This window comes from Bos indicus x Bos taurus, chromosome 1, assembly GCF_003369695.1.
Source record: "Bos indicus x Bos taurus breed Angus x Brahman F1 hybrid chromosome 1, Bos_hybrid_MaternalHap_v2.0, whole genome shotgun sequence".
NCBI lineage: Eukaryota > Metazoa > Chordata > Mammalia > Artiodactyla > Bovidae > Bos > Bos indicus x Bos taurus.
Genome location: NC_040076.1, coordinates 121,492,885 through 121,510,115, shown reverse-complemented (window position 1 = coordinate 121,510,115; position 17,231 = coordinate 121,492,885). Strand labels below are relative to the sequence as shown.

Below are 17,231 nucleotides of genomic sequence, written 5' to 3'. Positions count from 1 at the left end.
GAGAGTTTGATAGGCATTATTTTTTCTGAATATACTTCTGCTAACTTTATTTCTTTCTTTCTCCCACCTTCTCTCTTTCTTCTTTCCTCTTTAACTTCCTCCTTTTTATATATACATATGTTTTTATTATTCTTTCAAAAAATAAATGAAGACCTTAAGTGAAGATGGTGGTAGTGGTCATGTAGTGTGTGAATCTTCTCAAAATTCTCATAGAAAGGACACAGTAAGTATGATTGCTAAACCAAACAAAACCACCGTGAAGTTCTTTATCAAAGTAGATGGAAAAATTATGGCCTCACATCTCAAAATACAAGTAGATATAGTAAAACATATATCTATGGGAGAAGGCAATGGCACCCCACTCCAGTACTGTTGCCCAGAAAATCCTATGGATGGAGGAGCCTGGTAGGCTGCAGTCCATGGGGTCGCTAAGAGTCAGACATGACTGAGTGACTTCACTTTCACTTTCCACTTTCATGCATTGGAGAAGGAAATGGAAACCCACTCCAGTCTTCTTGCCTGGAGAATCCCATGGACAGAGAAGCCTGGTAGACTGCAGTCCATGGGGTCGCACAGAGTCTGACACGACTGAAGCGACTTAGCAGCAGCATAGTAAAACAAGTGACAGTAGCAAGATAACTTCTGAGATCCAAAGAATCCAGATACCACTAACCAGTATTCATAACAAAGAGAAACAGATCCCCCTCAGAAGATAAGTAGACTGCAATTAAAATAAATAAATTTTAAAAAAAAAGAAAATAGTATAAACAGAGGGAGAAGCACTTTACAAACATATCTGGATAACTGTTGTCATGGGAGGTGTTTCATTTGGCAAGAATCAATAAGAAAAAAAAAAAAAAATCAAAGGACCAGTCTGAGAAACATAACTGAAAATGGGATGCGACAGTACAGCCCCTACTGCCTCCATTGGCAGTACAAGAAGACTATGGGAGGACTCACTGGGGCTGATGTCTAGGCATAAGAACTTTTTACAATGTCATCCATCCAAGATTCCCTTTCATAACAGAGAGTAGAATAAAAACTGCATAAGACAGGAAGATCTAGGTTAAAGAAAGAGAAGTTCAGGTAAAGGTGGAAGAGGTGTAAAGAGAAGGTAAATCTCAAAAAGAACCAAGAAACCATATTCCTAACATTACACAATCAAACAGAAGGGAAATTCCTAGAATTCTACCCTCCTATTAGAATCTCTTAAAATGATTCTGAAGATAAATCTGGACATGACTCAACATCTGGAAAAAGGGAATGGCAGTGGTTGAGAGTTCCTTGATTTTTTTGTGGCTTCTTATTTGAGGTCTGGCCCCAGTAAGTGCTGTATGAGGTTGTGAATACTTTTTAATAAAAGTTCCTATTTTAAGAAGGTAGGAGAAATTGTCAAAGAAATAAAAGATTAGAGGAAAAGAATCAAACAGGAAATGGACCAAAAAAGAGAAAACTAAACCAAAAGTAAAGTTCCTTAAGCTAAACATGAAAAAAGAAAGAAACACAAATTACTGCTGTTTCAAATGAAAAGGGAGCTATTAATACATAATCTGCAAACTTGAAAGTAAAGAATATATTAACAACTTTATGCCAATTAAAATTCAACAGCTTCTATAGACAAATCCTTTGAAAGAAACAAATTACAAAAATGGACTTAAGAAGAAAAAGAAAACCTGATTATCTCTCTATATATTAAACAAGTTTTGAATATAAGTTTAAAATCCTTCACACACCCACTATTACAGACTGAGATAGCTTCACTAAAGACCCTTATGGCAGAAAGTGGAGAAGAACTAAAGAGCCTCTTGATGAAGTTAAAAGAGAAGAGTGAAAAAGTTGGCTTAAAGCTCAACATTCAGAAAATGAAGATCATGGCATCCGGTCCCATCACTTCATGGCAAATTGATGGGGAAACAGGGGAAACAGTGGCTGACTTTATTTTTCTGGGCTCCAAAATCACTGCAGATGGTGATTGCAGCCATGAAATTAAAAGACACTTACTTCTTGGAAGGAAAGTTATGACCAACCTAGACAGCATATTAAAAAACAGAGACATTATTTTGCCAACAAAGGTCCGTCTAGTCAAGGCTATGATTTTTCCAGTGATCATGTATGGATGTGAGAGTTGGACTGTGAAGAAAGCTGAGCACCGAAGAATTGATGCTTTTGAACTGTGGTGTTGGAGAAGACTCTTGAGAGTCCCTTGGACTGCAAGAAGATCCAACCAGTCCATCCTAAAGGAGATCAGTCCTGTGTGTAAAGGAGATCATTGGAAGGACTGATGTTGAAGCTGAAACTCCAATACTTTGGCCACCTGCTGTGAAGAGCTGACTCACTGGAAAAGACTCTGATGCTGGGAAAGATTGAGGGCAGGAGGAGAAGGGGACAACAGAGGATGAGATGGTTGGATGGCATCACTGACTCGATGGACGTGAGTCTCAGTGAACTCCGGGAGTTGGTGATGGACAGGGGGGCCTGGTGTGCTGCGGTTCATGGTGTTGCAAAGAGTCGGACACGACTGAGCAACTGAACTGAACTGAAAGAATATAATAAAATATTTAAATAAGATAATAATACAAATCCTACACAAGCTCTTTCAGAAAAGAATAAGGAATAGTTCCAACTTTCCTTATGAAACCCACATTATCCTGATTCAGAAGCCACACAAAAACTTAAAGGAATAATACAGATATATACATCATATACATAAACACAAACTATTAGCAAAGTGAATCCAGAAATATATAAAAAGAATAACAAATGTGTACAAGTGGAATTTACCTCAAGAATGTCAAGTTGATTTAACATTTAAAAAGATCATTTGATGCAGTTTACATAGTCACAGATTAAAAGAGAAAAGTCATGTAATCAAATGAGTAGATATGGAAAAATATTTGACAAAATACAAAATTTATTTATGATATAAACTCATAAAACTAGGAATAAATGGGAGCTTCTTCAACCTAAGAAAATATATGAAACAAAGTTTTTTATATGTAAAAAAACTACAGAAGAATGTCATTCTTAATGATAAAGATTAGATCTTAAAAATCGGTACAAAAGGCAAGACTATCCATTCTTACATATGTTCAATATTAGTATTCTGATCTAGAAAGTTGACAATAATTAAATGTGACACTTATATATATACACATATAAGTAAAAAGCATGCAGATAAGAAAAGCAGAAGTAAAACTTTATTTTCTTATTATGTAGTTGGAGAAAACCTTAAGGAATATATAAATTCCTGATAGAATTCATAAGTGATTTTTGGCTGTCAAAGGGTAAGGGATCAATAATCAAGGCTCAATTGTTTTTCTATATGTGAGCAACACAGATGAAATATTTAATTTGAATATATTTTTAATTGTATCTTCCTTGTAGCTCGAACCTCCCTGGTGGTTCAGCGGTTAAAGCATCTGCCTGGAATGCGGGAGACCCAGGTTCAATCCCTGGGTCGGGGAGATCTCCTGGAGAAGGAAATGGCAACCCACTCCAATACTCTTGCCTGGAGAAACCCGTGGACGGAGGAGCCTGGTAGGCTACAGTCCATGGGGTCGCAAAGAGTCGGACATGACTGAGTGACTTCACTTCACTTCCTTGTAGCTCAGCTGGTAAAGAATCTGCCTGCAGTGTGGGAGACCTGGGTTCGATCCCTAGGTTGGGAATATCTCCTGGAGAAGGGAAAGGCTACCCACTCCAGTGTTCTGTCCTGGAGAATTCCATTGGCTTTATTGTCCATGGGCTCGCAAAGAGTCGGACACGACTGAGCGACTTTCACTTTCACTTAATTGTATCTAAAAACATGAAATACTTTCATTTAGCCCTAATAGGATATTTATAAGACTATGCACTGAAAATAACTACCAGGAGTTATTAAAGAAGACCTAAATCTAAGGAGAAATATACCATAGTCATGAAGCAAAGATATTGTATTAGTAAAAAAATCACTTCCTGAACTTCCCTGTTGGCATGGTGGATAAGAATCTGCCTGCCGATGTAGGGGAGACTGGTTCAGTCTCTCATCCAGGAAGATTCCACATGCTGTGGAGCAACTAAGCCCGTGTGCCACAACTACAGAGCCCGCATGCTGCAACTACTGAAACCCATGAGTCCAGAGCCTGTGCTATGCAACAAGAGAAGCCACTGCAGTCAGATGCCCATGCACCACAACTAAAGAGCAGCCCTTGCTCTACGCAACTAGAGAAAGCCCACACACAGCAACTAAGATCCAGCACAACCAAAAATAAAAATAAATAAATAAGTAAAAGAAGTCATGCTCAGTGGCTCAGTTTTGTCCAACTCTTTGTGACCCTATGGACTGTACCCCTCCAGGCTCTTCTGTCCATGGAATGTTCCAGGCAAGAATACTGGAGTGGGTTGCACTGACCCAGGGATTGAAGCCGTGCCTCCTGTACCTCCTTCATTCTTTACCATTGAGCCCACCTGGAGAGCTAAATAAACCACTATTTCCCAAAACTAACAAATAAATTCAATGCCATCCAAATCACTATCTTGGCATGAAGTTTCAAGTAATATAAAATAATAAAATATTCTTTTGAAACTTATATGAAAATAAAAGTACTTAACAATCAAACAATTTAAAAAAAAGCAAACCAAAATTAGAATGCTCATACTTGCTAGTGTTAAGACTTTAAAGCTAGGTACTCAGTACAATGTAGTATTGGCATAAGGGTACATATCTATATATACCTATATGTATAAGTGAAAGTGAAGTTGCTCAGTCTTGTCCGACTCTTTGCAAACCCATGGACTGTAGCCTACTAGGCTTCTCTGTCCATGGGATTTTCCGGGCAAGAGTACTGGAGTGGGTTGCCACTTCCTTCTCCAGGAGATCTTCCCAATCCAGGTGTTGAACCTGGGTCTTCTGTGTTGTAGGCAGATGCTTTACCATCTGAGCCACCAGTAAACCCTGGGAGATAGTGAAGGACAAGGAAGCCTGGCACGCTGCAGTCCATGGGGTCACAAAGAATTGAACACAACTTAGTAACTAAACAACAACAACAACAACAAATCAGTGGAACAGTGGAAGACAGCAGATTTCAGAAATAGGTACACGCATATATCGACAATTTATTTTCAAAGATATAAAAGACAATTCTATGGTAAGGGTAGTCTTTTTTCAAAACATGGTGTTCAAACAACTGGACATTAAATTAAAAAAAAAAATCTCAGCTCTTCCCTCACAGGTACAAAAAATTAACTTCAAATGAAACTAGACCTAAATATATAATTTCTGGAAGAAATATAAGGAAGTCTTTGCTATTTTGTGATAGGCAAATTTTTTTTAGGTAAGTTCTTAAAGACATGGACCATAAAAGAATATACATGATAAATTAGATTTTATCAAAATTGAAACCCTCCTTTTTTCCAAGGATGATAAAATGAAAAGCCAAGCCATAATCCTGGGCACAATATTGGCAATACACATATCTGAGAAAAGGCTTGTATTCAGACTATCTAAAGAATGCTTATAACTCAGTAAGATGAATTGGCTTGTTTTAGGAAGGGCAAAAGATTTAAACACTATATAAAGATATTCAGTAGCTAATAAATACACACAGGGAAATGCAATATTGAGAGTAGTATAGAGGTTCCTTAGCAAACTAAAAACAGCTACCCTATGACCTTTCAGTTCCACTCCTGGGCATACATCTGGAGATAAACATTATCCAAAAGGATACATATACCCCAGTGTTCATTGTAGCACTCTACAATAGCCAAGACATGGAAGCAACCTAAATTCCCATAGACAGAGGAATGGATAAAGAAGATGTGGTACATATATACAATGGAATATTGCTCAGGCATTAAAAAGAATGAAATAATGCCATTTGCAGTGGATGGTCCTAGAGAGTTTCATATTGAGTGAAGTCAGACAGAGAAAGAGAAAAATCTTATGACACTCCTTATATGTGGAATCTAAAAAGAAATGATATAAATGAACTTACAAAACAGAAAGAGACTCACAGACTTAGAAAACAACTTATGGTTGCCAGGGGGAAGGGATAGTTAGTATTTTGGGAAGATCATGTACACACTGCTGCTGCTGCTGCTATTAAGTTGCTTCAGTCGTGTCCGACTCTGTGCGACCCCACAGACAGCAGCCCACCAGGCTCCTCTGTCCCTGGGATTTTCAAGGCAAGAATACTGGAGTGGGTTGCCATTTCCTCCTCCAATGCATACATGCATGCTAAATCGCTTCAGTCATGTCCAACTCTGTGCAACCCTATGGACAGCAGCCCACCAGGCTCTTCTGTCCAGGAAATTCTCTAGGCAAGAATACTGGAGTGGCTTGCCATTTCCTTCTCCACATATACACATTCAGTTCAGTTCAGTTCAGTCGCTCAGTCGTGTCCAACTCTTTGCGACCCCATGAATCGCAGCATGCCAGGCCTCCCTGTCCATCACCAACTCCCGGAGTTCACTCAGACTCACATCCATTGAATCAGTGATGCCATCCAGCCATCTCATCCTCTATTGTCCCCTTCTCCTCCTGTCCCCAATCCCTCCAAGCATCAGAGTCTTTTCCAATGAGTCAACTCTTCACATGAGGGGGCCAAAGTACTGGAGTTTCAGCTTTAGTATCATTCCTTCCAAAGAAATCCCAGGGCTGATCTCCTTCAGAATGGACTGGTTGGATCTCCTTGCAGTCCAAGGGACTCTCAAGAGTCTTCTCCAACACCACAGTTCAAAAGCATCAATTCTTTGGCGCTCAGCCTTCTTCACAGTCCAACTCTCACATCCATACATGACCACAGGAAAAATCATAGCCTTGACTAGACAGACCTTTGTTGGCAAAGTAATGTCTCTGCTTTTGAATATGCTATCTAGGTTGGACATAACTTTCCTTCCAAGGAGTAAGCGTCTTTTAATTTCATGGCTGCAGTCACCAACTGCAGTGATTTTGGAGCCCAAAAAAATAAAGTCTGACACTGCTTCCACTGTTTCCCCATCTATTTCCCATGAAGGAAATATGACCAGATGTCATGATCTTAGTTGTCTGAATGTTGAGCTTTAAGCCAACTTTTTCACTCTCCACTTTCACTTTCATCAAGAGGCTTTTTAGTTCCTCTTCACTTTCTGCCATAAGAGTGGTGTCATCTGCATATCTGAGGTTACTGATATTTCTCCCGGCAATCTTGATTCCAGCTTGTGTTTCTTCCACAGCGTTTCTCATGATGTACTCTGCATATAAGTTAAATAAGCAGGGTGACAATATACAGCCTTGACGTACTCTTTTTCCTATTTGGAACTAGTCTGTTGTTCCATGTCCAGTTCTAACTGTTGCTTCCTGACCTGCATATAGGTTTCTCAAGAGGCAGGTCAGGTGGTCTGGCATTCCTATCTCTTTCGGAATTTTCCACAGTTTATTGTGATCCATGCAGTCAAAGGCTTTTGCATAGTCAATAAAGCAGAAATAGATGTTTTGCACACTGCTATATTTTAAATGGGTAACCAAAAAGGGCCTATTGCATAGCACATGAAATTCTGCTCAATGTTATATGCTAGCCTGGATGGGAAAGAGGTTTAGGGGAGAATAGATACATGTACATAAATGGCTGAGTCCCTTCACTGTTTACCTTAAACTACCATAACATTGTTTATCGGCTATACTCCAATAGAAAATAAGATGTTTAAAGTTCGGAAAAAAGTCACAATGATATTTTACAATAGAAAACTTCTAAAAATCTAAATTTCTTTTAACTTTCATTGCCAGAAAAATATTTACAATGTTATACATGGGTCTTATTCTGAAAGTATGAGATATTATTTAATTCTCTCTCTGACATATTTCATCCCAGACTATTCTTAATTTTAACATACTGCCCAGTGTTGAGGCTTTTTTGAAGGAACTCAAATACATTCGAATCACATTGTAGAAATAATATTTACTGACCTTTTGTAGGCAGCAGTTACTCCAGCAACAGCTCCATCTTAGAGCTTTATGCAGAGTAATGACATCACATCCTACATTATCATAAATTGTCATGGTAAAAGGCCTTGAAGGTCCACAGAGGTGTCTGATGAAACAATTACTTTTCTCTTCTGCAAAGTAAAGTCTTTGTCCTTGATTATTCATGACATCATATGTTTTATTAGTTTCAAAAGGACTGAATACTAAAGAATGAAATAAAATGATGATTATGAATAACACTGATATGATTTGTATAAACTGCATACTAAATTATGTTCAAATACAATAAGTTGCATAATGTTGAGTTTTGTTTCCCCATATAGAAAAATAAAAGAGACGGTAGCTGTTCTCGGGTTCCTTTTATGCTAAAATTCCATGCACAGCATTTCATTTTTGAAGTTCAGAGAAATTAACCTGTAACTATAGGGTTTTGATCTGATCTGATAGGTTTTGAGTTACTTTAAAAAAATTGCACCTCTCCAGTTTTCCTTCCTATAGGTCATGAAAATGGCTTTATTAGTCATCAATCTGGCTAATAGAAACCAAGCAAAAATATTTCACTTAAATTAGGGGAGACAGTGAGCACTCTCATATATTGTCCACATAAGATAATGAAGTCACCTTTTTTTTTTTTTTGCAAGAAAATGGAAATATTATCTTCGTCCTAATAATCTTACTCCTATGATCACACAAAAATTTCTAAAATTTTAAAAATTGCTCTCTGTACTAAATATTCACTACTACACAACTTAGAAAAAATAAAATGGAAGCAAAGTAAATATTTAACAACAAAAGGTAATATGTATTATCCCTTCCTGAGAATTATTGGGTAACTATTTAAAATGCTGGGTTACACTATGGTAACTGCAAAACAATAAACTTTAATAGATATACACTCAGAAAAGAAAAAGAAACTCCAAACACAATACTAAAGATAGTCATCAAAGCACAAGAGAACAAAAGAGAAAATGAAGAAAAAGATCTACAAATCCAAGACAATTGAAAGAATGTCATTATGAACATATTCATCAATGATTACCTTAAGTGTAAGTGGACTGAATGCTCCAACAAAAAACCTAGACTGGCTGAATGGATACAAAACCAGGAGGACTCATACATTTTCTACCTAAAAATGACTCCTTTCAGATGTAGAGACACATACAGATTGAAAGTGAGGGGATGGAAAAAAGTAGTCCACAGAAATAGAAATCAAAAGAATTCTGAAATAGCAATCAATACTTATATCAGACAAAATAGACTTTAAACACTGTTAGAAGAGACAAAGAAGGATGATACATAATAATCAAGGGATCAATTCGAGAAGAAAATATTGTAAATATGCATGCACCCAACATAGAAGTACCTCAATATATAAGGCAAATATTAACAGACATAAAAGGAGAAATGAACAGTTACAAAATAATAATTTGGGGAACTTTAGCATCCCACTTACATCAATGAACAGATCATCCAGATAGAAAAATCAGTAAAAAACAGAGGCCTTAAATGACACACTAGACCAGACAGATTTAATTGAGCATTTCAGCATTCTGCTGCCAAAAGCAGCAGAATACACATTCTTTTCAAGTGCACGTGGAGCATTATCCGGGGTAAATCACAAGATGGGCCACAAAGCAAGGCTTCATAAATTCAAGAAAATTGAAATCATATGAAGCATCTTTTCCTTCCACAACAATATGAGGCTAGAAATCAACTACAAGAGAAAAAGAAAAAAAAAAAAAAAAAGGGCAAAAAAGACAAACCCATGGAGGCTAAATGATATACTACTAAACATTCAATGGATTATTGAAGAAATCAAAGAGGAAATTTAAAAAATACCTAGCGATAAATGAAAACACAACAATCCAAATCTATGGGATGCAACAAAAGTATTTCTGAAAGACCAGTTTATAACTTTAAAATCTTACCTAAGGAAATGAGAAAAATCTCAAATAAACAACCTAACGTTATGCCTAAAGCAACTAGAGAAAGAATAACAAACAAAACCCAAAGTTAGTTTAAGAAAAGGAATCATAAATATAAAAGCAGAAATAGAAGAGATTGAAGGGCAACAGAAAAAAATCACTGAAACTAAAAGCTGGTTCTTAAAAAAGATAAAATTGGTACGCCTTTAACCAGACTCATCAAAAAAAAAAGGCCCAAATCAGTAAAATCAGAAATGAATAAGAAGTTACAGCCTAAACCACCGAAATACAAAGGATTAGAAAAGACTAGTATAAGTAACTATATGCCAATAAAACAGATACTGTAGGAGAAATGAACAAATTCTGAGAAAGATACAATCTCAGACTGAACCAAGAAGGAATAGAAAATATTGAATCAGTAATTTAAAAACTCCCAACAAACAAAATTCAAGACCAGATGGCTTCACAGGTGAATTATACCAAACATTTAGAGAAAATTTAACTAATTCTGAAATTAATTCAAAAAAACTGCAGAGAAATGAACACTTTTGAAACCACTCTAAAAGGCCACAATCACCCTGATACCAAAGATATCGCACACACACACACAAAATTACAGGTATCACTGATGAATATAGATGCAAAATCATCAATAAAATACTAGCAAACTGATTGCAACAATACATTAAGAGGATCATACACCATAAACATGTGGATTTTACCCCAAGTTTGCAATGATTGTTCAATATCTGCAGCTCGTTAAGTGTGATACACCACATTAATAAGTTGAAAAATAAAACTCACACCATCATCTCAATAGAGGCAGAAAATGCTTTTAATAAAATTAAATATCCATTTATTATAAAAATTTTTCAGAAAGTGGGAATAAAGGGAATATGAAAGTGAAAGTGTTAGTTACTAAGTGATGTCCAACTCTTTGTGACCTATGGACTGTAGCCTGCTAGGATCCTCTGTTCATGGAATTCACAGGGAAAGAATACTGGAGTGGGTAGCTATTCCCTTCTCCAGGGATCTTCCTGATCCAGAGATATAAACTGGATATTGAGAGGGTAACAGGCAGGAAGGCCAGGGGTCTCCAAACGGAGGAAATAGCCTGCAAGTGTCAGACATTTTTATCTCTCTTATGCAGCAAGAGGAAACAAACTAGCAATATTTTTTCCTTCTCTATACAAATTTAAAAGGAGGTTTCTCTTAAAATACTGTGTTGTCATAATGACACCTGATTTCACCTGAAGTTAACTATTCTCAAATCTAGAGATAACCAATGTATTTCTCTTACGGAAATGTTTATCTTCAGTACAGTTCAGTTCAGTCACTCAGTCGTGTCCGACTCTTTGCGACCCCATGAATCGCAGCACGCCAGGCCTCCCTGTCCATCACCAACTCCCAGAGTTCACTCAGACTCACGTCCATCGAGTCAGTGATGCCATCCAGTCATCTCATCCTCTGTCGTCCCCTTCTCCTCTTGCCCCCATTCCCTCCCAGCATCAGTCTTTTCCAATGAATCAACTCTTCGCATGAGGTGGCCAAAGTACTGGAGTTTCAGCTTTAGCATCAGTCCTTCCAAAGAAATCCCAGGGCCGATCTCCTTCAGAATGGACTGGGTGGATCTCCTTGCAGTCCAAGGGACTCTCAAGAGTCTTCTCCAACACCACAGTTCAAAAGCACCAATTCTTTGGCACTCAGCCTTCTTCACAGTCCAATTCTCACATCCATACATGACCACAGGAAAAACCATATCCTTGACTAGACGAACCTCTGTGCTTTTGAATATGCTATCTAGGTTGGTCATAACTTTCCTTCCAAGGAGTAAGCGTCTTTTAATTTCATGGCTGCAGTCACCATCTGCAGTGATTTTGGAGCCCCCAAAAATAAAGTCTGACACTGTTTCCACTGTTTCCCCGTCTATTTCCCATGAAGTTATGGGACTAGATGCCATGATCTTCGTTTTCTGAATGTAGAGCTTTAAGCCGACTTTTTCACTCTCCACTTTCACTTTCAACAAGAGGCTTTTGAGTTCCTCTTCACTTTCTGCCATAAGGGTGGTGTCACCTGCATATCTGAGGTTATTGATATTTCTCCTGGCAATCTTGATTCCAGTTTGTGTTTCTTCCATTCCAGCGTTTCTCATGATGTACTCTGCATATAAGTTAAATAAGCAGGGTGACAATAGACAGCCTTGACTTGCTCCTTTTCCTATTTGGAACCAGGCTGTTGTTCCATGTCCAGTTCTAACTGTTGCTTCCTGACCTCCATACAGATTTCTCAAGAGGCAGGTCAGGTGGTCTGGTATTCCCATCTCTTTCAGAATTTTCCACAGTTTATTGTGATCCACACAGTCAAAGGCTTTGGCATAGTCAATAAAGCAGAAATAGATGTTTTTCTGGAACTCTCTTGCTTTTTCCATGATCCAGCGGATGTTGGCAATTTGATCTCTGGTTCCCCTGCCTTTTCTAAAACCAGCTTGAACATCAGGAAGTTCACGGTTCACATATTGCTGAAGCCTGGCTTGGAGAATTTTGAGCATTACTTTAGTAGCATGTGAGATGAGTGCAATCGTGCAGTAGTTTGAGCATTCTTTGGCATTGCCTTTCTTTGGGATTGGAATGAAAACTGACCTTTTCCAGTCCTGTGGCCACTGCTGAGTTTTTCAAATTTGTTGGCATATTGAGTGCAGCACTTTCACAGCATCATCTTTCAGGATTTGAAGTAGCTCAACTGGAATTCCATCACTTCCACTAGCTTTGTTCGTAGTGATGCTTTCTAAGGCCCTCATTCCAGGATGTCTGGCTCTAGGTGAGTGATCACACCATCGTGATTATCTGGGTTGTGAAGATCTTTTTTGTACAGTTCTGTGTGTTCTTGCCACCTCTTCTTAATATCGTCTGCTTCTGTTAGGTCCCTACCATTTCTGTCCTTTATCAAGCCCATCTTGGCATGAAATGTTCCCTTGGTATCTCTAATTTTCCTGAAGAGATCTCTAGTCTTTCCCATTCTGTTGTTTTCCTCTTTTTATTTGCATTGATCACTGAGGAAGGCTTTCTTATCTCTTCTTGCTATTCTTTGGAACTCTGCATTCAGATATTTATATCTTTCCTTTTCTCCTTTGCTTTTCACTTCTCTTCTTTTCACAGCTATTTGTAAGGCCTCCCAAGACAGCCATTTTGATTTTTTGCATTTCTTTTCCATGGGGATGGTCTTGATCCCTGTCTCCTGTACAATGTCATGAACCTCCATCCATAGTTCATCAGGCACTCTATCTATCAGATCTAGTCCCTTAAATCTATTCCTCACTTCCACTGTATAATATAAGGGATTTGATTTAGGTCATACCTGAATGGTCTAGTGGTTTTCCCCACTTTCTTCAATTTAAGTCTGAATTTGGTAATAAGGAGTTCATGATCTGAGCCACAGTCAGCTCCTGGTCTTGTTTTTCTTGACTGTATAAAGCTTCTACATCTTTGGCTGCAAAGCATATAATCAATCTGATTTCAGTGTTGACCATCTGGTGATGTCCATGTGTAGAGTCTTCTCTTGTGTTATTGGAAGAGGGTTGTTCGCTATGACGAGTGCATTTTCTTGGCAAAACTCTATTAGTCTTTGCCCTGCTTCATTCCATATTCCAAGGCCAAGTTTTCCTGTTACTCCAGGTGTTTCTTGACTTCCTACTTTTGCATTCCAGTCCACTATAATTAAAGGACATCTTTTTTGGGTGTTAGTTCTAAAAGGTCTTGTAGGTCTTCATACAACCATTCAACTTCAGCTTCTTCAGCATTACTGGTTGGGGCATAGACTTGGATTACTGTGATATTGAGTGGTTTGCCTTCAAAACGAACAGAGATCATTCTGTCGTTTTTGAGATTGCATCCAAGTACTGCATTTCAGACTCTTTTGTTGATCATGATGGCTACTCCATTTCTTCTGAGGGATTCCTGCCCACAGTAGTAGATATAATGGTCATCTGAGTTAAATTCACCCTTTCCAGTCCATTTTAGTTCACTGATTCTTAGAATGTTGACATTCACTCTTGCCATGTCTTGTTTGACCACTTCCAATTTGCCTTGATTCATGGACCTGACATTCCAGGTTCCTATGCAATATTGCTCTTTACAGCATCGGACCTTGCTTCTATCACCAGTTTCATCCACAGCTGGGTATTGTTTTTGCTTTGTCTCCATCCCTTCATTCTTTCTGGAGTTATTTCTCCACTGATCTCCACTAGCACGTTGGGCACCTACTGACCTGGGGAGTTCCTCTTTCAGTATCCTATCATTTTGCCATTTCATACTATTCATGGGGTTCTCAAGGCAAGAATACTGAAGTGGTTTGCCATTCTCTTCTCCAGTGGACCACATTATGTCAGATCTCTCCACCCTGACCCGCCCATCTTGGGTTGCCCCACGGCCATGGCTTAGTTTCATTCAGTTAGACAATGCTATGGTCCTAGTGTGATTAGATTGACTAGTTTTCTGTGAGTATGGTTTCAGTGTGTCTACCATCTGATGCCCTCTTGCAACACCTACCATCTTACTTAGATTTCTCTTACCTTGGGCATGGGGTATCTCTTCACAGCTGCTCCAGCAAAGCGCAGCCACTGCGCCTTACCTTGTATGAGGGGTATCTCCTCACTGCCACCCTTCCTGACCTTCAAAGTGGGATAGCTCTGCTAAAGCAGAGACATTACTTTGCCAACAAAGGTCTGTCTAGTCAAGGCTATGGTTTTTCCAGTGGTCATGTATGGATGTGAGAGTTGGACTGTGAAGAAGGCTGAGTGCTGAAGAATTGATGCTTTTGAACTGTGATGTTGGAGAAGACTCTTGAGAGTCCCTTGGACTGCAAGGAGATCCAACCAGTCCATTCTGAAGATCAGCTCTGGGATTTCTTTGGAAGGAGTGGTGCTAAAGCTGAAACTCCAGTACTTTGGCCCCCTCATGCGAAGAGTTGACTCATTGGAAAAGACTCTGATGCTGGGAGGGATTGGGGGCAGGAGGAGAAGGGTATGACAGAGGATGAGATGGCTGGATGGCATCACTGACTCGATGCACGTGAGTCTGAGTGAACTCCGGGAGTAGGTGATGGACAGGGAGGCCTGGCATGCTGCGATTCATGGGGTCGCAAAGAGTTGGACACGACTGAGCGACTGAACTGAACTGAACTGATGCTGATGTACTATGCATTTACCCCAAACTCTGTCTTCAAGTCGGTTCCGCCTCTTGGCTCAGAGCCTACTTGACAAACCAGAACGTTATACTCAGATATTGTCCCCCTAATCTATGTAAATGAAGCTATTTGTATGGTGATCTGTCCTTCTTCAAGATTCAGGATAATCATTTTATTGCCCAGGATAAATCATTTTGTGCCAAGATTATCCCAAAATGCATCTTATGTGTGAAGAGCCTGATGCCATTCTGTGTTTTAAGACATTCTTTTCTTTCATTACAGACTGCTAGTGACTATATAACATCCAGCTAAAGACTAGCTGTGGGGTACTCTTTCTGCCCCCTTCTGATGCTTATGTCAGAAGCTTTCTCTATTTCCTTTATACTTTAATGAAACTTTATTACTTTTAATAAAACTTTTTTAAAATAAAACTTTTATTACACAAAAGCTCTGAGCGATCAAGCCTCATCTCTGGCCCCAGATGGAATTCTTCTCCTCCAGGGACCAAGAATCCCGTCATCTTTTTTTGTTCAACAACAACCTTTCAGTATCCGGGATAAATGCCATATGTGACAAATCCACAGCTACCACCGTAATCAATGGTGAAGAGGTGAAAACATTTCCTCTAAGATTAGGAACAAGACAAGAATGCACTCTCATAACTTTCATTCAACATATTTATGAGGTCCTAGCTATGACAACCACAGAAGAATAAGAAATAAAAGGAATCCAAACTGGAAAAGAAGAAGTAAAACTATCACTGTTTGCTGAAAACATGATGAGAAAACATAGGGAAAATTCTAAGAAAGCTACCAGAAAATTATTAGAGCTCACAATGAATTTGTTGAAGTTGCAGAATACAAAATTTATTTACAGACATCTTTTGCATTTCTGTATACTAACAACAGAAGATCAGACAGAGAATTTAAGGAAATTATCCCATTTATTGTAGCATCAGAAAGAATAAAATACCTAGGCATGTACCTACCTAAGGAGACAAAAAAACTGTAGTCTGAAAACTAGGATGCTGATGAAGGGAATGAAGATGACACAAACAGACGGAAATATATACAGTGGTTTTGTATTGGAAGAATCAATATTGTTAAAATGACTATACTACAAATTCAGTGCAATCCCTATCAAATACCAAAGGCATTTATTTTTCCACAAAACTAGAACAAAAATAAAATCTCAAAATTTGTATGAAAACAAAAATTACCTAGAATAACTAAAACAATTTTGAGAAAGAAGAATGGAGTTGGAGGAATCAAACTCCCTGATTTCAAACTATACTGCAAAGCTATTGTGTTCAAAGCAGTGTAGCACAAAAACAGACACATACATCAATGCAACAGGACGGAAAGCCCAGAAATAAACTGACAGTTAATCTATAACAAAGAAGGTAAGAATATACAGTGGAAAAAAAGACAGTATTTTCAATAAATGACATTGATAAAACTGAACAGCTATATGTAAAGGAATGAAATTAAAATATTCTCTAACACCATATACAAAAATAAACTCAAAATAGATTAAAGACCTAAATGTAAGATTGGATACTATAAAACTCCTAGAGGAAAACATAGGCCGAACCCTCTTTGACATAAATTGTAGCAAGAATTTTTTGGATCTGCCTTCTTCACAGCTAAGGAAACCATAAGCAAAATGGAAAGACAACCTAAGGACTGGGAGAAAATATTTGCAAAGGATGCTACTGACAAGGGATTAAATTTCCAAAATATATGAACGGCTTATACAGCTAAATGTCAAAAAGAACACAACTCAGTTAAAAAAGGGGGTGAAGATCTAAATAATCATTTCTCTGAAAGAGACATACAGATAGCTAATAGACATATGAAAAGATGTTCAATATCACTAATTATTAGAGAAATGCAAACAGAACTACAATGAGGTGTCATCTCACACCTGTCAGAATGGCAAGCATTCAAACATCTACAAATGATAAATCCTGGAAAAGGTGTGGAAAAGAGAAACCCTCTTACACTATTGGTCAGGGTGTAAATTGGTAGAGCCACTATGGAGACATTATGTTGGTTCCTTACAAAGCTAAAAATAGAGTTACTATATGATCTTGCAGTTCCACTCCTGGGCATATATCTGTAGAGAACTCAGCATCACTAATTATTAGAGAGATGTAAATCAAAACCACAATGAAGTATCATCTC

At 38.2% G+C, this 17,231-nt stretch overlaps 1 protein-coding gene across 1 annotated transcript in view; it reads right to left on the bottom strand.

Moving 5' to 3' along the window:
* Positions 1 to 17,231, bottom strand: part of LOC113894116 (phospholipid scramblase 1-like) — a 50,925-nt gene that overhangs the window by 17,500 nt on the left and 16,194 nt on the right. Inside the window, exon 4 of the mRNA XM_027544021.1 lies at positions 7,922 to 8,142. Coding sequence (XP_027399822.1) covers positions 7,922 to 8,142 — 221 coding nt within the window. The remainder of the gene's footprint in view (positions 1 to 7,921; positions 8,143 to 17,231) is intronic.